General features: G+C 27.1%; 1 protein-coding gene across 1 annotated transcript in view; it reads right to left on the reverse strand.

Annotated features, from left to right (window-relative positions):
- Positions 1-26,823, reverse strand: part of LOC111626466 (protogenin-like) — a 193,920-nt gene that overhangs the window by 149,053 nt on the left and 18,044 nt on the right. The window contains exons 2-3 of the mRNA XM_023369842.1: positions 8,037-8,182; positions 5,421-5,598 (exon numbers count right to left, since the gene is read on the reverse strand). Of these exons, the coding sequence (XP_023225610.1) occupies positions 5,421-5,598; positions 8,037-8,182 (324 nt within the window). The remainder of the gene's footprint in view (positions 1-5,420; positions 5,599-8,036; positions 8,183-26,823) is intronic.

The raw sequence follows: 26,823 nt of genomic DNA on the forward strand, positions 1-26,823 counted from the left end.
CATACGTCATTCGAGATTAATAATGTAAATTTATATATATTTTTTAAATAAAAAATTCTTCTGAAATCTAATTTTGTTTTAAAATTAGGTCGCCCATTAAAGTAATGAATTTTTTAAATCTAAATATACCTACTTATAGTTTTTTCCTCCAAGTTATTAAAACCAATTTAAATCTTAAAATGTTTCTAAAATCTAAGAATTTATTTTTTCTAAGTCGGAGAAATTCAGATAAATGTATATCTATAAATTACATTGTTAGATATGGTGCTATAGTTCCTATAATTTCTAAACAGAGAATGCAGCTTTTTCTAAAATGTTTGGATTTCCCATATCTCACCAAGGGGAGAGCGGGATAAGTGTTTCTCTTAAGTGCTATCAACGAAAAAGGAAATGTCCTTTCCCACGAAGGCATCAAATTTAGTTTTATGTATGTGCTACAAGTAAAAGGTGTATGTATTTATTTAAATAACATATTTTCTACTTGATTAACCAGTTTAAAAAAAAGCATGTTAGAAAGCTTTAAAAACTATTTAACAGATAAAATAAATTACATAAATCAGTTTTTGTTGATTACGAAGTTTTATTTGATGTCAAATCAGGAAGTTAAAAGCGCTATCATGAAAGTGTGTGTGTTTTTATTAGAGCAAGGATGTTCTCTCTCTCTCTCCTAGTCGCTATAGAAACGAGAAGCAGGCTAATTTGACGAGATTGTTGTGTGATGCGGAACGCTATCCCCTCCGGCGCCTCCTGACCTTCGACCTCTCTCTCCAGAGCACTGAAGTTTATCACCATGGTGACATGTCATAGCAATACACAACTGGACATAAGCAATTATAACAATTCCTAATTACACTTTTAAGAAAAAGCATCACACCTTTGAGATATAAACTAGAAATATGATATATCATTTATTAATCTATATTAAGTCATTTCTAAATGGAAGATATTGAAAATAATAATAGATTAAAGTTTAAAAAGATCTAATTCCAAAAAAGGGATAGTTTATTAAATATCATAAAATCTCTTCTCCAAAAACAAAACAAAAAAAGCACTGATATGAGTGTAATAATGATCAACAGGAATGAAACACGAAGATAGGAGATCGCATTCAACCTGTAGGTGTCAGATTCAAGCCAGTTGATGAATCATTAGTTCTCCGTTAGGTGCAATGAAAACTGACAGAAGTGACTCTGGATAGCCATGACAAGGTCGAGGCATTAGATACCCGTGGACACGCGCTGTCGGATAACACGATCTCAACGGAAACGACAATGGTATTAGGTTTGTTCTTTCCATTTCCGGTTCTCTACTCCCACAAGATTGTGAGAAATCGTGCGTTATGATGATGTACTATATAAACCAGTATTTCTAGATAAATTATATTTTCGTACTTTATCTAATTTGTTTTCAATTGTTTGAATACCGAAAGTAAATGTATTGTACGCTAGGCACCAATCGTTTATTTCTTAAACCAATAAAATATTTCAGTTAAAAAAATTTATGAATTATAACGTTTTTCATCATTCAACACAAACTTTTTCGCATTCAGATCAATAAAAATTATCATATTTTTAATAAAAATTTTAGTTTTTATTATTATAAAAACCAAACTTTGCCATAAGCAATTCATATCTAGTTTAAATAATAATAATTAATTAGGAAAAATTATAATATTTTTTTATAAATCTAAAACTTCAATAAAAAATTTTATATGATTAACGTTACATAAATTTTGTGGTACAATGAAGAAATTTAATTGAATTAAACTTTAAAAATTTATTAAAGTGAAATATTTTTTGGGATTTACACGTACACAACAACATGCAATTGTTAACGTTATTAGTAAGTTTTCCAGTATTTAAAATTTTATTTTTAAATACTGAAAAATGTACTAATTTGCATAACTATACATAAATAATGAATTGTTGTGAAATTTAAAACAGAAGTTATAAAAGTTTTCTGTTTTTAAATATCATTATATTTCTCATCATTTTTCATTATTTTAAATTTACTTTCATACAATTTATTTTTCATTTTTTATTACACAATAATAAATTTGTATGCCTGAACTTTGTACGAATAAAATGAATCGGATATAACATTAAATGCATTTACTAATAGTATTTTTAATTTTAAAAAGATTTTTTATATTCAGAATTTTTTTACAAACATAAAACACTATGTTTTTTTAAACAAGCCCATCAATACATAACTAAAAACATCGATAATGTTAAGAATTTTTAATAATATCAGTCTATCATCGCAACTTGATAATGTAACAATTAATACAATATAATAATCAAGTGTTTTCATTTCGAAAATAGTTCATCTCAGTTAACGCGAAAGAGGTCATACTCATGGACACCTGCAACAGTTTCTTAAACAAGCAGTTTCTATCAAGGATGAAAGGGAATGCATTTTTCTTTCTTTTTTCGTTTTTTTTTTTTTTTGTCTAAACTACAGTATGTAAACATAAATTAACTCATCTAAATCGCGTTACTTTGAGAAGAAAATTATTTTTGCACAACAAAATTTCTTAGTATACATACACAGAAATGCTCTTTTAATTTTTGCTTCATTAAAAGCGTTTTAAGGCGGAAAAAAATTATTATTGCTACTAAATTAAAACTAACTAGACAATTTTTGTAAATTTCATATAGCTATAATATATATACACGCCAGTTTATAATGTTATAAAGAGAAATATATATATTTGGTTTCTTTTAGAACAGGATTATAATTCAGACGGTAGCTAAGATATATTTTTGATTTCTTGAAGAAAAATGATTTAGTCTTTTCTATTTTAAAATCCAGTTTTCTAATAATGTTATGATGTTCTACTTACAAAATCATAACAACAAAACTGCACAACATCACGCAATAAATATTGGATTTCTGCTAGCAAAAAAAGGGAAGAAGAAAGATGACAAACATGATTGCTTTATCCTTTGATGTGTCTGCACTTTTGGATGAACATTTCCTATAAAATTATATAGTATATATTTTTCTAATATTTTATTTTTTTAAACTTGTAAAAAAAATATAACACATTAAGTAGTCATTCCAACTTGCAGATGCTGCATATTAGAATGAAGAATTTAATATGTGTTTGTTAAAAAATAATAATATATGGAATCTAATTTATATTTGAATTTAATTGAGGAAAAATCATAATTTAAATTTTTGTTAAATTAATAGACATTTTGCTCTTAGGTAAAAATTGATTAAATCTTACAGGAAAAGTCATTGATAATTAAACAAATGTTTCATAGAAATTTGAAGATTAATGCTTTAGTTATTCTTAAATGCCAAGTTTTCAGGTTTTTTTAGTCTTCTAGTAATTAAATAAAACATATTATTTTAATAGGCATATAAATGAAGCATTTTTATTTTATATGCTTATATTATTTATAATGTTATGCAGAATACTCAGTTTCAAAAATATATTATTAGTTGTTTTAAAGAAAAATCTAGCCTTGAATTTTTTCTGAAATAAATATGAATACAAATAACAATAAAATAATTTATTTGTTTAAAATTTAGATACACTAACAAAAATCGAATCTTGATATTATGACAGATACCTAAACCATAACTGTACTACTATTATAAATCAAAAATTTATATCTTCAAACTAACTTATACACTGTAAATTTTTATGAACAGATGTAATTATTATATGAAACTACAATTTTTGAAATTTATTACTATTTTGAAGTATTTTTTTCACATCTCAAAATATAAGAATAATGATAAATGAAATTTATTTGTTTTATTTTTATTTTTCAGATAATTTCTAAAAAGTACAATAATTATCTCCTCCCAAAAAATAAAAAAATAATCCTAAATATTTTAATAAATTATAATTTATACCAGTATTAGAAATACTTTATATGTAATCAATTAATTAATAATCTCTCAAGGATTAACTCCTTTATCTAGGGATACATAAGTTAGTTACAAAATAACAATATTTTATATATAAATAAATTTATGAATACTTGACAATGACATTAATATAATTATGTAAATAAAATCACAAATAAAAAATATTTTAATTTGAAAGGTTATAGAAATAATTAAATACTATGAATAAAGTATATTAACCTACTTCATTATGCAATTAAATAATAATAGTATGTTTATTTTTAATAGTTATATATAATCTTATGGAAGAAATGGACAAAAAACCTAATAAAGAATAAATTACATAAATGTAATGCATATTTAAAAATGACTAAATATCAAAACAAAAATAATGTTTCAACTAAAAGACCATAAAAGTTCATTTTTCTTCTTGAAGAGATGACATATTTCAGTTTGTTTTGATATGCTAATAAGCTTTGATAATTATATTAATTTATATTCTTTCTAGTACAAAATAAATACATCTGTTAAATTAAATTCTAATTTTCCCATTCTCCAAAGCTTTGTTAGTTTATTTACAAGATAATATTCATCTAAGCAGAGGAAATGCTACAGGAGGAAAGTCATAAAAATTTTCTGATATCATTATGTAAAAAGTCAGTCATCCGTTTCTACTTGAAATTTTATTGTTTTTATATCTTAGATTAAATATCATTATGCAATAATAAAATAATTATTATACCAAACGATTGAATCATTGCAAACAAATAGTTAAAGTTCGGTGAAACACTAAAGTATTCAGTATTAAAGAAATCGATTTTATTGATAAGAAAACAACATTATAGCTTTTTATTTTTCTCCTTTTCCATGTTGCAAAATAAAGAAGAAAAAAAAATTAGTAATCAGGAAAAAAATAAAACATCATTGATATTGTCAAGTCAAAAACGGGAACGTGAGAGATAGAAAGAAAAAAATATTAGATATCATTAATTATATTCGACACGAGGTATGCTTTTCCATCCATTATTCATATAATAGAAATGAGTTCTGGACGGTGTTAACCCGGGCCCGGTTGGCAAACAAAAGAAGGGCTTAGTAAACCCTGTGACGTCATAAATAGAACGTCGTATGCGTCTGCACAGCTGAAAACGTGACGTAAGGGAGGGGAGGATAAATGAGCCTGAAACTGCAATTGTTACTGACTTTGGAGGATGGAATGGAGGGAAAAAAATCAATTCTGTAAGAATGAGAAAAATCTAAATGATAAATTGCAGCTTCTGTATTTCGTTCCAGTCACTACATTATTAAATAAAATAAAAGGACTAAATTTTCATAAAGCATAGCATAATTTAACACAGAATGGAAATTTTAAAGTCATATATAATTTCTTTGCTAACACTAATTAATAACGAATACAATTAAACAATATGCAAAAAATAATACATACATCGAAAATATAACAAAGTATCCACAAAAGTAAAAATAAATAAATGGATAAGTTTCACCTAAAGTAAAAGAAATAAAGACGAATGCACTAATGTAGAAATACTTACGTGCTACAATGACTCGAATAGTTCTGCTAACCAAAGTTCCTACATTGTTGTGTAAGAGGCAAGTGTAATTTCCTTCATCACGACGTCCATGGTTCTTCTTTTGTCCTGTAATCCTATCAATAACGAGAGAACCATTCTCTAGCACATATTGGTGTTTATTCTGTTCCAACTCCTCGCCCTGCAACAGTCAAGTAGATTTATTGTCGTCTTTTATAAATTGTTTGTTGCTGAGATTTCCATATTTATTAAGCCTATTAACTAAATTAGGCAACGTGCAATCACGAATGTTAATAATTTATAAGAATATTTCATTGTAAGGTAAAATATTCAAGTCTACTAGAAAATTTAATTTTGCACGTTTCCTACATTAAATTGAATAATAATCTTCATTTATGTAATGATTTTATCCGCATTCAGAAATGGCTTAGTTGCGATGAATAACAAAAATCTAATAAGAATCGCCCTATGAGGGAGGTAATACGATCAATTTTGCAAGCAATTAATACAACCAGACGCATTTAAATATTTTTAATAGCGTTTATAACTTATAGCCTTTAGCATAAGCAAACATTTAATGTTAAGTAGTGTTAAATTATATTTTAAATTAAAAGTAGATAGAAATTAAAATTAATGAATATAAATCAATTGAAAATAATTATATACAACATATCAAAATAAAACAAATTGGAATCTTTTTTTTTATTTCCATTTTTATATCGGTAATACGTTATACTATTGATGTCATTTAATAATATTGCTTTAATTAATTTATATTGACTTACAGAAGGATAAATCAAACATAACATAAATTCTTTTTTATTTTCGGCAAAAAATAATTACGTATTTTTGGTCTGTCAGATTACCGAGAATATCTCACAATCTCGAAAAGTAGAATTTTGAGAATTTTTTGGGAGGGTTTAAAATTTTCATGGAATTTTCCTGTAGGTTAGTCTGAAGAAAGTCGCTAGCATCTACACAAAAAGGTACCATATATATATATTAAATTTATTTTCTTGTACAAAATACAATTTAAAATTTAGTTTTAAGATTACATACATTTTATTTGTACATTTATTTACTATTTGATGACTTTGAACTTATGTTTCTCTAATCGTTTACGATTATAAATGAAAATAACTGTAAATATTAATTATTAATTTAAGTAAGCGATATAGAATGTCTGCTAATTAAAATGGTATTATAATAGTATTTATAATTATGAAATATTTCATCATGATATATAAATACAATATATCCCAGCATTTTTAAAGCAATATGATAGACTAGTTGTTTAAATTTAAGCAGAAAATATGCTTTACTATAAGTTTGATTTTTAGAAAGAGAAAAATTTTAAATAGAAGATACAAAACAGTCTTTAATATTTATTTTCATGTGATACATGGTTTCGATATTTACAACAAACGACGTCCTATAAATTCTTATATAATTTTTTATTTTATTTTTTTGTAGATGTTCCGTTTAAACTTAATTTTCCAATTTTAAAAGTTAACTTGTATCAAATTTCTACATTTTCTATAAAGTAATTATTACTATTTATTTATTTTCAACTGGACCTTTTATAAATTATGAGTCCTATCTACGTCTTACGTTATGTAATAACTTTTAACTTATCTCTTGTTTACATAGCATAAATTACACTTCTATAAGCATGTATACAAAAATTAATTTAATATCTTTTTTAAACATTTTAATTAGTAATGAAACCACAAATTACATGATTAAATATGCCAAAAGCAATTTGCATTTAACTATTTATTTTACTTTAAACAAATAAAAGTATTATTTTCCTTCATTTTAATTTCCAGAATAACAACAAAATACATTATTATTATTATTATTTGTGATTATATTTTAGGATCGCCTCTTATTGACGCAAATTGTTACGTAATTTTTAAAATTAACTGTAATTAATAAATTGTCTCTTTTGTGTGAAATTATCATTATTTAATGAACTTTATACATTTTCTGTTATAAAAAGTTTTTTTGCAATATTTCTTAAAAACTATATTTTTAATTTTGTAATATTTAATAAAGTAGATATATTTAAATTTTATATTAAATATTAATAAACCGTTCAGTATAAAAAATAATACCTTTAAATGCACAAATAAATTAATTAATACGAATAATTTATTGTACCTTGAATTTTTATATTGTGTGTGCTAAACAATATAAAAATTATCTGTATTATCCCATATAAATATACCGTATTATCCCATATAAATATGGAACTATCATATATAGAACAAAGAAAGTGTTCTAATGGAATTAGCAATTTTTTAAAGCGCAAAATCCGGTTTAAACATTGATAAAAACACTTAATGAGTTTTATTTATAATTCAATGTCAACCTCATTTAGATAATCATTTGAATTCTTGAGATTAAACCCTAATTAAGTTTTAGCATAATAAAAAAAAATTCGATTTAAAATCACTTAAAATTTTAAGCACAAATGTTTGTGTTAGGCATTTCTATTAAGTTAGATTTATAATCATAACAATAGTATTGAATTAGCAATTCAAATTATTTTAAAACAGGATATTAATAGCTTTATATTGTTATTATACATTAAATTTATTAATTTCATTGTTATACCTCATATCTCCAGGTGATGCGAAGTGGGCCATACTCGCTCTCTGAGTAGCCGGTACAATTGAGTAGCAGAGGTTGATTCCTTTGAACTATGACCTCCTGGGGTGATAACTGAGTAAACCCTAGACTGAGATCGATAGTCAGGGTTTCTGGAAAGAAAGAAAAATCAATTATGATGTGTGACACATACATATTACAAAAATAAATAAAAATATGTACACATATAAATCATTATTTTACCAGTTATTGGTAATAAAATTAGTTTTATTGGCATTTGTATTCGGAGTGTACCGGTACGTCAATCAACAGAAGGGCCAAAACGAAGAAAGAAAATGTCTATCTCATCGAGCATAAAAAAAAGAATAAAAAAGCCGTTATCTTCGTTTTTAAAAAAAAAAAAAAGAATACTAAGTTGAAACACGCCGTTTTTGCGTACACATCGTTGCTAACAGTCTCGGCAAAGCGTACACCATTAGAAAACAGAAGAAACCCTTAATAGACTAACAAAGCCGGTATAAAACTACATTATCAAAATTACATACAGACAACGTCGTTAATATCCTACAACTGACTCCACGACCTCCGTGTTTTGGCAACTACCCAAAAATGGCAATGTTCCTTCAAGGCAAACTTCCTATCTCATTACTGCTCACATGAGGACCATATATTTGAATCGACGATGGAAGTCACTTCACATCTTTCGCTTCAATTAATCTAAAATTAATATGAATTTATTGATCCACGCATACAATTGCAGCAACTCAGTTACAGACCAGATACAATGCCACTCACAACTGAATCCATTTTCATTAGTTAATACCAAGCCAATTTAGATAAGAAATTTATTCAAATTGTAGCGGAGTATTTTTATGGATTTTTCTCACTTTATCTTTAAAATAATAAAAAAAGTAACATTAAATTTTCAAAAGGGCAAGAACGCGAAATAAATTCATATTTCAATTATAGAAACTAATTGCCTACGCAAATTTAGCTCTTTATAATTGAAATAACACGAATAAAATATGAACTGTCAAATTCAAAAAAATAAAAAAATAAAAATAATAATAATAATAATAATAATAATCAAATAAATATGTATTTAAAATAAAATTAACTTAAATTTTTAATACTGTATTCGAATATTTCTTATTAATATTTTAAGCACATTTATAAATGATTTTAATAGTTTAAAATTCCGTCATTTTCTTATATATGACTACAACATTTTGTTGTTTATAGACCTACAAGGTCTATATAACAAGATGTTTACAACTTTTAAATAATAATATCCATACGTTATGAATTATTTAAATAATACAGCATAGCATGTGCCTAATGTTTTATATAATGAAAACAAATGAACTGCACGGACTTTTTATAGCGTAATGATATCAATTAATAAAGTCTATTGTAACATTGTTACTGAACGTAATGTAAAAAATTCTATACTGTATTTTATAGGCCTACAATGTTTCTAAATTTTTCCAATTGAAAGACCGTAACATTATCCTAGATTACATATTAAATACTACAATATAGACTATTTATTTATTCTTTTTATTTAAATAATTTTTCAATTTATGATTTATTAATCTATAAATTAATTTTAATATTTAAACTTTCTGATAGAAATATTAGAAAATATATAGGCTTATAACAATAAATAAAACCGATTAAACACAAAAATTATATTGACTTTGATGTTGAATTTTATATTTGAAGTTAGAATAACTTACTAAAAGGTAGAGAGTAAATAAATTGGAAGATAAGAATATTAACTTACGATTCTCAAAATAAAAATTTTTAATTCTTTAACGTTTAATTTGTATTCAATATCTCAATATTAAAATCAATTCGCGTGTAAACATCCGAAGTAATAACTAGTTTCACTTATTTGTAGCACAGTCCATACTTCACTTACAAGAAGCTTGTAGTATACAAAATATAAATTTATGTTGAAAATATATTAATCTTATCGACGAAAATGAATTAAAATTTTTAATGTATTTTTTAATGGATATGACTGAAATTTATTACATTCGATAATTTACAACCAATGTCTTATATAATAGTAAGTCTACTTTTTTTACGTACTACGCAAACTCAACTTTTTTGATTGCACTTAAAACTCTGTAATAAAACTTACAATACAACTAGCTTGACAGTATAATAACAACGAGAACTGAAACATGATAAGTTAATAAGAAAAGATGGATACAATCCTTCTTTTTAAACCCATAGATAATATTTGAATGATGATGTGTCTAGTTTAAACATTTGAAAAAATTAAATATAACATTATATATGTATAAAGAGAGAAAATTACTTTATATAGGCTAATTATTTTTAATATCGATATAAGAAACGAGAAAGATAATGTCTTTAAAAAAATTTCGATATTTTTTCCGATTTGATGAATGGCGAATGGAGAGTACTCGTATGCCCATACCATGAACGTCTGTACTAGATACTATTTAAAATTACCGTTTTACTATTAATATCCAATCTATCTTATTAATAGATCTACTCCGTTATCCTTTTTGACCCTGGAAATTACTATTATCAAATTTCAAAAAATGTCAAAATTGAGATGATGTAATACAGGCATATTTATAGGCAGCAACTCAAACATGGACATGGAATATCAAGAGGAGTCCGCCGACCCCGGATTTGATTACATATTAAAGTTGTCATTAAAGAGACCGGTTTATCATCGCTGGGATTACAAAGCGAATGAAGAATTTATCGACAATTTTTTTTTATTCATTTAAACACATTTCTGTGGCAATAAATAAATTCTCCGAGTGATTTATTTTTTCCGAAACTCTAACGATTTATTTCTTCCAGATTACAACACAATTTTCTCTTTCTCTGACGCTTTTCAATTCAATTTCGAAATGGCACACACATGCAGAACGCTAAAAGCATCAAAAATTTAATTTTCGCCAACGTTGTTCGAGTTCTCATTTCGATAATCAAATTTCTTTTAGAAATAATATATAAGGTTTAAGTATTTCATTATTAGAATTTTATTACACCCGATTCTTTTTGTCTTTTTAATTTTACGAACGAAATAAACAATTTGATTAACTTCACACTAGTAAAAATCAGCATCTGAATAAAAAAACAAAATCGCTTGAATTACGCAAAAAAGCAGCCTTTTCAGATACTTCTTTGCATAATTCAGGCGTCTTTTTGTATATTTCAGATGTTGATTTTTATATTATTCAAATATAGCCTACTTTTAGGATACGATTTTTATATTATTCAGTCGTATTTTTTCTTTTCAGGTTTGAGTTATCTATTATTCAAATACTTGTTACAGAGATTGATTTTTGTAAAATTTATATAGGCCTATATATATATTCTGTAGTATTCGAATGGCTTTTATATTATTATTATATGATAATTTTCATATATTGTATAGACATATTTATTTTCACACTACGTATATTAATTTTCATACTACGTAAATCAGATATTCGTTACGATATAAACTTCTAATTGTTCATTTGGTAAGATTATTATTTTATCAGATCGCTCATTATATCTTTCAGATAATATTTATTTTCACAGGTGCACGTATCATTTTTACAGGTTGGTTATCATTAAGATACGCTGGCACTTCGTAGATAATTTCTATATTTAATCTACAAAAATATTTGCACATTTTGGATGTTGATTTTTGAATTATTAAGATATTCTTATATTTTTTACATGCTGTTTCCTTTATCTTAAAACACTTTTTAGTATGATTAATATTCATTAAGAAGAATAGTGAGCTTTGTTACGAATCAAAAAAGATACTGCATATTATAATGCATGTAATCCTTCGCCTTATTATAAATAATAACAGTCGGTTTTCCACGTTTAAAATATAGGAGCAGCTTTACCAACTTTTATCAGTCAATGTCAAAATCTGTACATCTCTAGCATGCCCGTTCCTTAGCCAGGCAGTGACAATGAACAGTGATTGTTCTATCCCGTTGGGACATACCTCCCCTTCGCGGCGAGTGGCTTATCAAATATTCACCACTCTAGCTCCGTACCGAGTACATCATTAATCATGACTGACCCAGAGATGGGTCTCTTATAGATAACACGTATTTCCGGAAATATAACACACGCTTTGCAAATTGTTCATTTCTTGGGTAAATGTCCCCTGGAACACGGCATAAACTAAACAAAAATATATCCGTGAGTTAATAAGCGTTAATGCCGTGATAATTAAACCATAAAAATGTGAATTACTAGAAAACTTTACATAAGTTTCAACATGAAAATTTATCGGCTATTCACACGAAAACTCAATGAATCTATATCGTGATAATATGCAAAATTAATAATACATCAGCTCTAAACGCAAATTAGAATTTACCGAGCGTTAATATAGATTATAATAAAATTGGTCTAATCTTTTATAAAGGTATTCTATACGATTTCGATTTATGGTAAAATTGCACGGAAAACTCTTAGCATTGTTGGCATTCGTCCAACATGAGCCGTTGACTCTAATGGCTACATAGTATCTACTAGTAAAGCTATAGTACGTTGGACAAGCTTCAGCTCCGTCTCTCTGTAACGTGACAACGGTTCAGTCATACTTCATTCGATCGCTTACAACAGCGTGTAACATAACAACTCTGCTAATGGTCGTTGCTCAGGTACAGATAAATGCCACATAACAATGAGAAATGATACTACTTATCAATTACCTTGTATATAAGTGCCTTTGGATATAAATATGTTGTTATTCTGAAAGAACTACAATACAAAAATCTCTTACGTACCTATTATAATTTTTTATTTCTTTAAAATGTTTACGATAAAGATATATTTCGAAAGAATACACACAAAACGTGAAAGAAAAGAGATCTTTGGTTAACGCCTGGCAATAATACTATTTTAAATTTTATGCTCTAGTCGTTCGTCCATAAAATTATCGAAACTTGGTACGTTGCCAGCATTAATCCTTTTCTTAACTGCAAACTTTCATATTTAATATCGTTTAATATCATAATTATTGCCATTTCTTTAAAGATTATTAAAGCGTATGCACAAATTTAAATAAAGACTTGGAAGTAATTAGATTGTTCCTCTTTTTTAATAGAATAGAAAATCCAATAATTTAACTTGCAGTGTCATAATTACTAAAATTCGAATCTATCATTCCGAAGATGTATGGAGCATTAACTAAAAATATTTTCCACGAGTTAAACTCTTTGCGAAATGACATTCTTCCGCAATTATCATGCAACTGCGAATTAAACCATAAAGTGTAATTCCACTATTTATGAATCGAATGCCATGGTTTATAATGTATCATATTAGTGGCTGTCCTTGTCATATAAAGAGAACCATACATCACGTCAATCTGCCAGGCATACTGAAAATTATTTCCTGTTTACCACCAGGATGTTTTCTTTCGACTAGCTATAGTTCATATTGTAACAAACTAGATGGGAATTTATGAGCTTGCTGTGAGTCATCGAAGTATTCATTTCTATTAATTAACTCTATATTAAATACGAAGTGTTCAATTGTAACATTGTAACAAGTAGTATAAAAAGTATCTTCACTATTACGAGATATCTTATCAATTGAATTTTATATATTTTATAAAAGCTTTCCTTTTATTTTAAATTTGTAAAAATATAAACAATTATTGATACATTTGATAAATAAGTAATGCTTTTTGTTTTTGTGAATACATAAATAATAACCTACTTTTGAAGTTCTTATAGCTAAAAACAAATAAATCGAGAAGTTTCCTTAAAAAACAAGTTATAAAAATATGTATAAAATTTTCTTTTTTGTATAAATAATAATTTTACATTAGTTCTTTTGAATATTTAAAATTTTTTAAATGTTTATTAATTTATCAATTTAATATAACAATATTTTTTATCGGTGTATATGCTTTTTAACAATTATTATTAGCCTATATCAAAAAAGGTTAAGTTGAAAAATTTTTTAAATATGATCAATTTAATTTTTAAATTAAAAATTTCCCATAGTTTTTATAACATTCTACTTTTAATAACATCCGACTGCACGGTTCTACATTCAATATTTATTAAACTACATAAAATATAAAATTGTATTACATAAAATAATATAATATCTTCCATATATATTTGGACTATTATCTTCCTGATTATATCACAGTTATGTTATGCAGTATTTATGTTTCATAAAACCACATGTAATTTTTTCCAATAATTTAATCGTTATATCGATGTTGATTTCGACGATACAAGTTAATAAATGGTACTAATGACTAGATGTTTATCTCGTGTTACATCATTTTATCAATTTGGTAGAAATGTTGATGCAGAAAATGTGTAAGTCATAGCCATGTCAGTTAAGTAATCCGTGTGGTTTCTCCTTCTTTTTTAGCCGGGAGAAAACAATGTCAGGAATCCACCTCTATAACCAGTTAGTAAAAGTGTGGCATGTGCACCTTGTGGGAACGTGCCCGCCCAACAGCCTCGGGCTGTTCTACTACGTAACCGCAAGAGATAAACACTAACTTTTCTTAAAATTTTTCTTAACTTGCTATTTGAAATACTGTCTTTTCCCTTTCTCAGCTGTAATCTTGTTATTCCGGGGTAAAAGCTTGCTTATCTCCGGTTTGTTTTCATCACTAACATCATCTTCGAAATCATTCATTAGGTCTAGTGGCCACTTACTATCTCCATCTATCTCCTAATCGGTCTACCAGGTAATTCTCTTCCTCTGGGAGCATAAGGTAATACTTGTTGAGAGGTTCTATTTCTGTTCTTCCTTTTCATGTGTCTATATCATTATTCTGTGCTTATAGATGAGGATATAATCCAAGATAGGTAGCATTCACTTCTTTTTATTATATTATCATATCTTGTTTTTATCAAGTACTTTTCATTCCGGAAGATGAAAATCTTTCGTCATGGTTTGTTTTGATTTAACTTCTTAGAATAACTTGTTTAATATATAATCCAATGATTCTTTTTGTTTATTCAATAACATAATCCGAACAGATTTATAAATTTATAATACATTACAATTTTTAGTAAACAATTTTTAATAAATTAGCTTAAAGTTCTACTTAAATACAATTTAATAAAAATAGATTAAGTTTGTTAACTTCAAGAAAATTATTTTTAATAATTTAAGCAAAATATTAAGGAAATGCTTATTTCAACTATAAAAAATACGAATAATTTTTTATATTTTATTGATATTTTTCATAAACTTATAGACTTTTTTGGTTAGAATGTGTATGTTTTCAGACAACATAATAATATTTTACACTTTAAAAAATTTTTAAACTATTACTAATGAAAGAATTAACTATCCTTTTAAAGGTTAACTCTTAATATAAATACTAACAAACATAAAACACGGATCTAAACGTTATATTGAAGAAATCTAATTTTTCAACGAGCCATAATAAATTCTTCAAAATTTATTCAAACTAAATTTTCTATCGTGACCTGTTATCTTAAAATAACGATTTAAGTTTGAAGAATGAATTCGGTGAATTGTCGCCAGTTTGATTCTAAATTTGCTCATCTATCACGAACTCCGAGATCACGCGACTAATCGTCATGTGAATCCTTTCTCTGTTATTCTCTTGATAGTGGCAATCGATATCTTAGATGAGAAAGAAAAGTGATGAAACGGCTGCTAATAATACTCACCTTTCTCTAATGATAGAAAATAGCTGTTAGTCAATAACATAGAAAAATCGTCAAATGTAATCTTCAAAATTTTGTCGTATCTTTTAACTTTATCGCATTCATCATTCGTAAGATATTCTAAATTCAGAATCAAATATCATCAGCAATTTCGTTGCAAATATTAGATTTTTTTAAATAAAAATTTAGCTAAAAATGGGAAGTAATGAAATCCATTTATTGATTTGTTGCCTTCCAATTAAATTTATTTACATAGAAACTTAAAAAAAGAATTTCTCGTAAATATATTCATATATGGAAAAGCTGCCCATTGCATGTCTACATTTTTTATTTTATTTTTTTTTTACATTTCCTAAAGTTACATAACACCGTCTCAGTTTCTATTGAAATGTTCGGACATCCGTTGGTAAGCATAGCAACAAGAGGAGCAACTCTGACCTTGAACTAGCTTGTCAAATTTATCACAACGGCCTCCCAGATGTCATAGCACCAAAAAGCCTTCCCTCCGCCTCCTCCTCCTCCTCCTCACCTAAAACGTTCGCGTTCTAACCTATGACATAATAAAAATTGAGACTTTCAAAGTTATACGGACGACAATAGAGTTCTTAGATGCAATGAGAAAAATCTCTTCACAGTATTTCATTCGATTTCTTTGCCATCTTTGCGCCTTATCTTGATGAAACTTTCGATCCTTTCAGATTGCATCTATATGTTGGATGTGGTTTAATCTTTAAAATTTGTGGGAGCATCCTCAGATAGCATTTAATTTTATATTAATTACTCACATGCATTCAATTCGTTGCTAAAAATATGTCACTATAGCTTGTTACAGAGATGGTTACAAGTGATAATAAAAAATGGGAATCAAATTGCATATTTCTTCTTAAGTTATCGTTTCTTGATCATCTATTATAAATGGGTTTTTAACGACTTCAATATTTGTATCTGATCAATGTCCACAAATGTGCATTTCTTTTATTTTCTGTAAAAATTTTAAAATGCATAATACTGTATTCATATTAAATCTTAGTACACATAATTTGAAGTAATTCAAATTATGTGTACTAAATTTATAGTAAAACGATATATAAATATAGGTGCACATTTATGGACATATATAAATATATATTTTACTTATTTCTTTTATTTTCTGTAAAAATTTTAAAATGCATAATACTGTATTCATATTAAATCTTAGTACACATAATTTGAAGTAATTCAAATTATGTGTACTAAATTCATAGTAAAACGATATATAAATATAGGTGCACATTTATGGACATATATAAATATATATTTTACTTATTTATTTACTAAATTGACTTATTGTTAGAAGAATTGTGCTGCTCTATATAGAGCTACATATAGTACTAAGGTGGTCCTCGTTGCTTGCGGTTCATTTTTCTTTCCATGTCACGAGGTTTTGTCTAACGGTTAGCTGAAGTAACTGACAACCCCATTTGCTATCCTAACCTTTCCTCATCCGTCTACATTCTTCTATCCATCTCGGTTTTTTCGTACAACTTGGTTCTAAAGCTTAAGAGAGGGTAAGTTTCCGGCGAATGAAAATGCAAAGATACAAAAGAATATAATAGAAATGGAAAGAAGGATGATGAATTCAGGTGAGAGAAAATGACACTGAGGACACTACTAGTAATAGTAGCACAAGCTGCGCGTTGTCTAGCTCCGGGCGAAGAGGGGAGAACTTCCTGCCTCCAATCCCGAGGATTGCGTAATGAACTGTGACCTTCTCACGAGTCTGGGGATGGAGAGAACTGACGACCCCTACCACTCATCCCAAGTCGAACAAAAGGGAACTGGGGGCTTCCTAAGCCTACTTCCTTCTGAACAGCAAGGGAGCGGCGATTTCATTAGGGGAGGGGAATTGTTCTGCTAACGGACTGCAAACTTATCCCGAGGGGAAACAGAAAGAACAAAGAAAAGGAAACGATGGGAAGAAATATTCATCGGATTTTCTCGGAAGAAACAAGTTTCTTTCCAGATGTTGACCAGACCGAGAGCTTGATAAACTGTCAGGAAGTTATTCTGATTGTTTTTCCAGACCTTTTTCTTTGATGAAACATTTGATCTCATGTCATTCTTTGCAGAAAATACATTTTCAAACTATTAAAATCAAATTTCAATCAAAAGTTTTTAAAAAGCTATTAAACCTTATCAATGGTTCGTACTTTTAAAAGAAAAGTTTTCAAAATGAAAGAATTAAATACTTTATATCCAAAAAGTTGGATTTTTTTACATAAATTTTACAAAGATTTAGAAATTTGAAAGTAAAAATGGGACAAAGTTTTCCGTTCTAGGTTAAGGGGGATTTATCGCACCGAATTCTTGGTTCGTAAGAGAGATCGCGACCTCGAACACTATAAACAATTGAACTAGAGACGGAAATAGTATGACAGAAGGACGAATAGAGTTGGCATTGTTAGATAAATGTTTTTGTGACAAGAATACGGAACAGTACATGTTAAAACTTATAACAGGGTAATTTGATTAAATTTTCGCGCGTAATCATAAAATGGTTCATAGACTATTCAAACTTGCGATTATTACTTGGATGCTAATCGGTTCTATTACGAAATTCTTGGAAATATATGCGTAAGAAATGAAATTATAAAATGGAGTAGTGTGGCACCAAGTGGCTCTCTATCGATCCCTCAAATTTCAGTCACTCCCTCTCCTTTCACAATGGTAAGCGACCAACTCCCACGTGCCATCCAACCAATCGGGAACTCAGTCAAGCAAAACTATCCTCCCGTTCTCTTTTGGTGACGTCATGAAGGGGAAACGGGAGAATGAAAATTGGAATGATGCCAAGATGGCAAACAAAGTATATTCATATACAGTATGTATATATATTTTTTAATAAATTAGCTTAAAGTTCTACTTAAATACAATTTAATANTAACATATATATTTATATATACATACACACACATATATATAGAACTATATTAGATCTATTATGTCATATATATATATTTTTTTAACATTTACTTCTGAAATATGACAATAACTTGGCTTTCTTCCAAACACACTTCACCACTAGCACGCTAAAAAGAAACTACTCCCATAATTTCTACCAGTTAAAGAAAAATAAGTTACAGTTCACGATCTGAAATAAATGTATGTCTCCACGTGTCATACACGTGACTTTCTTACGATTCAAACATCACGCGAGAAACTTAACATAGAAAATATTCATTCAATACGGTGTCGATATCTATATAAAGTCCTTGGTACATTACTTTTAATAAAATTTAAATGAGTTATCAGAAAGTAAACCGAGTGAAAATATCAAACTCCTTGTTATACCAACCAAAAATAATAGCTGATGATACTTTTAGTGAAAGAAAACGACAATAAAAATGAAAAACCAATAAATACAAATAATAATAATAAGCGAGAAAAACTTGAAGTGGCCTTTAAATTTCATATGCAAAAAACAAAAACAACATTAACAAAATTAGCATTACAGCAAACAAATCTAGGTAAAAACGAGATCTTATTGAAGTTAGCATCAATCTACAGACCTATGGGCCAATTATATTTCTAATAATCTGGGTATTTGATGCCCCGCCTGCAATGAAAATCAACGGAAGTGTGCAAAGCAACCAGTTGTATTCAATATCCAATCCAAATGTATCTTATCTTTATGTCATTCTGTCTCTTACAAATAACCTCCCTACTCACTTCTATCTTATCGTGAACTCTGAATGACGGGTTCAACGAACCATTCGGAAATGTCAGTTATTTTTTTTATTCCATTTTCGTTCTTTAATATTGTTTAATAATATAAAAAACTTGGATGAAGATAATGCATTCAATTATTCTACGAAAGAAACTACGAAAAGAGATACAATGTTTCATTTTTGTATTTTTGTAAAGCGATATCGATCAAAAGGCTAGTAGTTTACACACAATATTACAGTTTAACTAAAGGAGATTAATGCGAGTTTAATGCAAATTTGTTAAGTGGTAACTATATTATATAAGCTCCCGTTTTGATGACACTATATTTTATTGATGATAAATAATTCATTATAAGTTCTATAATAAAACTGTTTCACAGTATTTAAAAAATAAAATTCATAAAGCTGATATATATGTATACGATATACAAAACTTATATTTAAAATCGCATTTAAAATATAGGTATACGGATTCATAAATCTCAATTAATTTATTTATTAATTTTTCAATATAAGCTAAACTAAAATGGTTTAAAATTTTTTAATAAGACAAACTAATTCGATTTAAAATTCAAATTCTAAGCTTTTTTTAGAAGCAATGTTTGCAAATTAAGTTATATTCGCCCTAATACTGTGAAACTGCAGACCTATTGACTTTACAATTATCCCTACAAATCGATCCAAAGTCATTATTATCAATTATTTTAATATTTATTTTTTAAAAATTTATATATCCTAAAATTTATAACCTTATATTTAATTAAATACTACTTAAAATTAAAAAAACGCAATATATTTTATTTAAGTTACATTTTATAAAATACTTAGAGTAAATCTATTTATAATTGCCCGTAAAGGCGTTCAATTTTTTATTTTTATTTTTTACGTTGAAAAAATGCCACTATGTTATTTTTATAACAATCAATGTGTAATAACTAGGCCAGTTAGAAAATTACTTTTTCAGAAAAAAAAGTAATCCTATTATACCAATTTTTAAAAAATTAAAAACCAGTTTAATTTCTCAAGTTAAATGTATTAGTAATCAAGCAAAGTGAATTCTGTGTAATTTAATATTATATTTTCAAATCAATTTACCGATACAGAATTTATTAAATAATTCGATAAAATTAGTTTAAACACAACATATTTTTTCGAACTTAAAAAATTCTTCTTGTCATCGGTAGGATTTGGTAAATCCAACAACTTTCATCACTTCATCTAGGTATAACAGCGTGACTAAATAAATCATTGTGCGTAATGGCGAAAAGCACGCGAAAACCATTTAATTTTTGGCGAAGTAGCAGTTAATCAAAGAAGCGTGGAAATGAAGAAAAAAAAAGTTTTAAATAATGTTCGAAACAAAAGAGTTAATTGTTTTCTAAAGGAAATCCTTTAATTGTCCTGTTCGCTATTGATTCCGAAAGAGAAAAGCGGGAGATAGTTAATTAGTAATTTAAGCTTCATATTGTGAGGATTAAGTTTGCAAGATGAAGTCAGATAAGCATTTCGGTTATAGAACTATTAACTAGAAACTTCGAATATAAAGGATTTTAAAAATGTCTTCATTAAAAAAAAATTAATTAATAAAATTGAAAAAATTCAATTGATGAAAAATTCGGATGATCGAAAATGAGTTCATTAATTAAGAAAAGAAATGTATTATATGTAATTATTTAAAATACTAAAATTGTACAGCATTTTAAAAAATATTCTAACCTATATTTCATATAATTTATAACAACTTATCAAGTTTTGAAAGAGATAATGATGATGTTAAAAGTGAAAACACGATCGTGATAAGATTTTGAATTTATTGTTTTTCTTATGTCTTTATACGAAAAAGAACACTTTTTATAACTAAATTATTTGCAAATGTAAAAATTTTAAAATATAAAATTATCAAAAGAATAAACAAAACCGTTCAATATAATTTTAAATTTAAAATACGTTACAATCTTAACTAAGCATGTAATTGAAATTAAAGGTAAATCACTTTGTTTCAATTGCGCATAACGATATAAATCGAGCATTAATTTTTCTTTCCACAACATTAAAAATGTTTATCCATTTTTGAATTCTAGCAATTGATTTTTCACAATTTAATACAAAGAGAAAGAAGGAAAAAAAAACTTCAAACATTTTTAAAACCAAGAGATTGTTTAGAGTAAAGCATTCTTTAAAAAAACTCAACTTCATTTTTCTCTGACATGTTTTGCTGTATAAGAGGGGAGAAAAAAAAGAAAAAAACACTTTAGACAGCAGACTACCTGTTCTCTACACCTGTAATACCTGTGATTTCGTAAAGTGATTTACGGTCTTTTATTGTCATATATCAATGTCTTTCATTCGTATGTGGAAGGCTGTAAAGAGACTGGTTTACCCATGAATAAGTAAACCCTATGTGTTTCTTATAGAGCGAATAGGACCTTCATGTGGTTTGTTACTATGTTTCAACTGTCTTTTCTAATAAAAGAATACCAAAAGCGAATTACGACATAACATATATAGATAGGACTATAATTAAGTATTCCATTTGAGGCTTGGAGCGACGCGATGTCGGTTTTACAAAACCATGAAATAATTACATGCAAACCGGTTTGGGATTATCCAAACGAATATAAAAGCACTATATCGCAACATTTCAATCGCTTCTAGCACTTTTCGTACTAAATTATTTTCGGTTTCTAAATTGTTTTTAAGTATACAAAGTGCAATATTAAACATTAGGCATATTTTTAAAATATATATATAGCTTAAGACAATTCGTTCATAAATATATTCAAATTTTGCATCCAAAGTAAAGAAAATGAATGACCCTCAATATATTTATATTTATATTTATAAGCTCATATTTTTAAAAAACTTTTTATGCCATTTTCTGCGATTTTCTGAATTTATTTGCTTCAGTGAAATCTAATTTTCTAAATTACGAACTTTTGATCAGAGAAGGTTATTTCGGGGCAATGTCCGATTTTGAAATTAGAAATTTTATTTCTCGGAAAAGCATTCGTGATTTTAGGAAACGTGATTATGATACCCAAGGGTGTTTAATATGTTAAATCAGTACACACTCAATACAGACTAGACAAAAAAAAGAGAGAAAAAATAAATTAAAAAATAATTCTATAAAAATAAAAATAAAAAACAAGATGCTATTAATGGTTATAATTTTATTTTATTTTATAATTAATCTTTAAATTTTTATTTTACTGTCATTTATTTATGAGAAAGAGTCGCGACTGTCACCCATGGTGAGCAATTTTTGTTATCCTTTATCGAAAGTGCATCGCTTGAACACGTGTGCATCAGAGTTGGTCTCTCACATCTGCTATCGATCAGTAAAGAGGATAATCCAGTATTGTATTGAACTGTAAAACTCATTGTTAGTCAAGTTCTGACGTCACTCCGAAAGGGACATCAAAGTCATGCTCTGTACCGATTACATGATAATCTTATCAGCTAAAAGTACATTTAATGTTAAAACGTCATAAATATAGCAGACATAAAATTAAAATTGCTAAATTTATTTACATTAATTACTGAATTTTATTTTTTTTTTTATGTATCGATATACAATTTTAATTAACTTATTTTTGCATAAAAGTAAAATATTGGTTTTAGTTTTTATAAATAATTTAAAAAGATATTTCTGACTTTTAAAACAGTACAAGATATTAAAATGCTTTAAATTGTTTTTAAAAAATCAAAAATGTTATATAATACTTAGAAAAACTGATATTAAAAATAGAGTAGTCAATAGTCTTCCTACGTATTGAATAAAATCTAAAGTACTAATTCCAAAGGAAAAAATCATTTAATTCAAACTATGAATGTAATTTGGTCTGGACAATGCAAATTAAGGGCTTCAAATAACGTAAAATGATCTACAGAAATAAACAAACATGGTTTCCATTTCATTAAAACACTTCTTATAGTAATAATGAGAATTCCATTCTCGTGAATTACCAAATATATAGTCTACAACATCTTTCTAAAATTTAAGACTTCAAGAATATTGTCATTTGTAAAAATTAAAATTATACATTATACTTAAAATTTTAAAAATATTTATGACATAAAAATAAAAGAAGTTTTATTAATAACTTTTTGCAATTTATATCCGTTTAGCTATAAAAAATTAATTTTAAACTGAAATAAAATACGCTGAACTTCCGTAAAATGATACACAATATTCTAAAATTTGCATTATTCATTTTCTCAAAAATTAAAAGTATAATGTACAACATTTCGAATTATTTTCTATTTTTTTACTTTCCATAATAAGATATGTATTTGAAAAGAAAAAAAAACTATTTTTCATATAACAATAAAATTTTTATGGATGAATGCGCATTTTTAATAAATTTATAATAATAAAATCACATTTTTTATGCGTTTCTTTCATTAAAATATTGCAAATCGATTACAAAATTCAAAATTAATTGTATGCATAGACTTTTTTTTTAACTGTACATGTTTGCTTTTACAATACCTTGTCAAACAAGTTAAATATCATTATAACACAACAAAACCATTTAACTGAGTAAATTAAAATGAATTAAATTTCGTAAATCAATTTTTGTATTAAAAAAAAACTCAACAAATTCTTAAATAAAATTTTCTAAATTTGCTGCTGAAATACTGTTACAGTTTGTAAATAAACAAAAAGTTCAGTTAACTTGTCACATAGCAATAGTTAAAAATTTTTTCTTTCCTACTGCAAAGAAAAATTCATGTTCAAAAGGAAATTAATCCTCTTTTCACAAGTTTTTCAGTTATAAGCTAAACTCTTTGTAATGTTAAACAGCAAAATAACTCTTTCATTTACTTTTTTTTTTCTAACCGTTATAGAGGAGCGGGCCTGCCAAGGGGAGAAGTAAAACTACATCAAACGGCATCAATACCGCTATTGTCGATTGCTGTCAAGACGACCAATCAGAAAACTGATCATCGCTTTCCTAACTGATCGTTTGTGCAGAGCACCTGGCGTAGAGGCGGGTTCCAGTTTGATTGTGCGATCTCGTATTTGTTCTATTCTTCTCGGCTATCCGCTACAAAGTCAACGTAGTGATGAAAGACCATTCCTCATCACGTAGCAACATATGGTCAGACAAACAGATGGAACTCATTATTTATCAGTTGTGTACGGTTACTGGCTAAAAATCTGGCATCGGTTTCTTTATAACAAAATAGAAAAAATTTCCAGGTATTAAATAAAATTTCGGCATCAATTTTACCCGATCAAACTACGAAAAAAATTGTCATATACCGCTGGCTGGATCCAATGACGGACTTTCTTAACATGTCTCGCGGGTCAACTCCACATCCGAATACATATACACGGCTATAAGAAAGAAGTGGGGGGAAAGATTGCAAGAAACGAAGGCAGAGGACAAGGACATATACACGATGACGTTGTTTGGATGACAACCAATAGCTGTTCAGCAGAAGAAACAAGATATAAAAGACAGAATGATTTTTTTTCCCTTACTTCAGAAAGCAGGAACTGGCACGTGGGTGAGTGAGAGGACAGAGTGACCTCTCCTTGACTGTGGCCGATCACCCCATCAGATCCAGACATGTTCTCGTAGTAAATGTACGAATATCAGCGGTTCTTGTCACAACCTAACTAGTTAAGACAAAACGAAGAGTTAAACGATCACCATTAGGCTGATTCCGGGTGTAGATTTTAATTTGATGATTTTATCTCAAACATTTATTATATTTTGCAATTAATTATTCACTAATAATCTAACAATAATTATTTTCTACTTTTTATCGCTGTTAAAGTAATGTTGCATTCCATAATTCGAAGCAATGCAATTTTAAATCATTTTCTTACTGTTTAATGCTATGTTTAATGGACTAACCCTGAAATTTAATGCATATAGTAATGCGATCGATTACAATTGTAAATTATAGATATTTAAGAAGAGTATTGCGAAATTCTAAACGTCACTAGAACTTTAAATTTTAAGTTCTAGTGAGCAGAGATTATTTATATACTTATATACATATGTGTGTATGATTGATATATTAAAAAAAACTACATATGTAAGATAGAGAACTATAAATAACTTTTTTCCTTTTTAATTCGTTCATTTCAGTTTAATACGGTAAATCTGAATCGAGCCCACGCTCATGATCCTAATTGGGAAGATCTTTTGACAAAAAAAAAAGGAAACACAAAAAGAAAAACTACATGTAGCGCAACAAATACAACGTTCCACGCATCATTTCTCCTTCCTTTATTTTCAAGATTACTGTTTCCTTTTAAAATATCTTTTCATTTTTAACAGCATTTTTTCGAGTCTATCCATGCAATCATTCTTTGTAAACGAACGAAACCCAAAATGCTACTGGTTTATACAATAAAACCTAGTCTATTAGCATGTAAAGAAGATGATAAATTATTTCTTAATAAAATAAATGCAAGAAAAGTGAAACTGTAGCATTGAAATGAATATATTTGTTAAACAGTTTCATATTAAAAACATAAACTAAATTTTGAAGGAAATGTTTTTATATACGTAAACTAACAGAAAATTAACTTGCATTCCTTTTCTTTGCACTGAAATATTTATTAACGCATCTAAGTTAAAATTTAAACGTGTTTTTTTAAATATGCTGTTTTTACAAAAAGTGAAATAATGTAAAAAATGTCATCCAAATTGGCAAAGTGTCTGAATTTTATTTAATGCGTTTTTTCTATTGAAACTTTTTCTGCGAATGCATTATAAATGAAAATATAATGCTTTTTGGAAAAATTATATTTTTATATACTTCTAATGTAGATACAATTTTCTAAAGAGTTACATAGTCAACATATGAAATAAAATCCTAATGTAATTATATTTTAAACCTTAAAACATGACTATAAGATAATATAAGTAATCTATCAGGAAGGCTTTAATAATGATAAAACTGTATTTGCTATACACAAGCCTATAAGACAGAATCATAAGTAAGAAATCTGAAAATTGTGACTAAATAATTCATTTAATTGTTTAATATCCATTACAACATCCAGTAAGGATTTTTATGCAAATAATTTTCTCTTTAAAGCAAAATACATTTGAGTCATAAACGCATCAAGATCATTGTGGTTTTTAATTGACCATTTGACTTTGGAGACATATGAGAACATGTCTCAAAAGTCAAATGGTCATTTAATACTTCTGATGTTAAATGTTAGCTAATTCTTAAATCTGAGGATTTTATTAACTATTCTTTAACAAATTAATATAAATCAATAATTTCTTGATAATAGAAAATTAAAAATTTCATAGAAAACGCTCTTTTAATTGAAAAACAAATAAATATTTATTATAATTATTAGAATTTTGTTTCGTTTATATGCTTAGGAAATAACAAAAATTACAATGATTCAATTAGAATAAAATT

The sequence above is a fragment of the Centruroides sculpturatus genome, unplaced genomic scaffold (genome assembly GCF_000671375.1).
Source record: "Centruroides sculpturatus isolate CEXI.00-Female unplaced genomic scaffold, Cexi_2.0 scaffold391, whole genome shotgun sequence".
NCBI lineage: Eukaryota > Metazoa > Arthropoda > Arachnida > Scorpiones > Buthidae > Centruroides > Centruroides sculpturatus.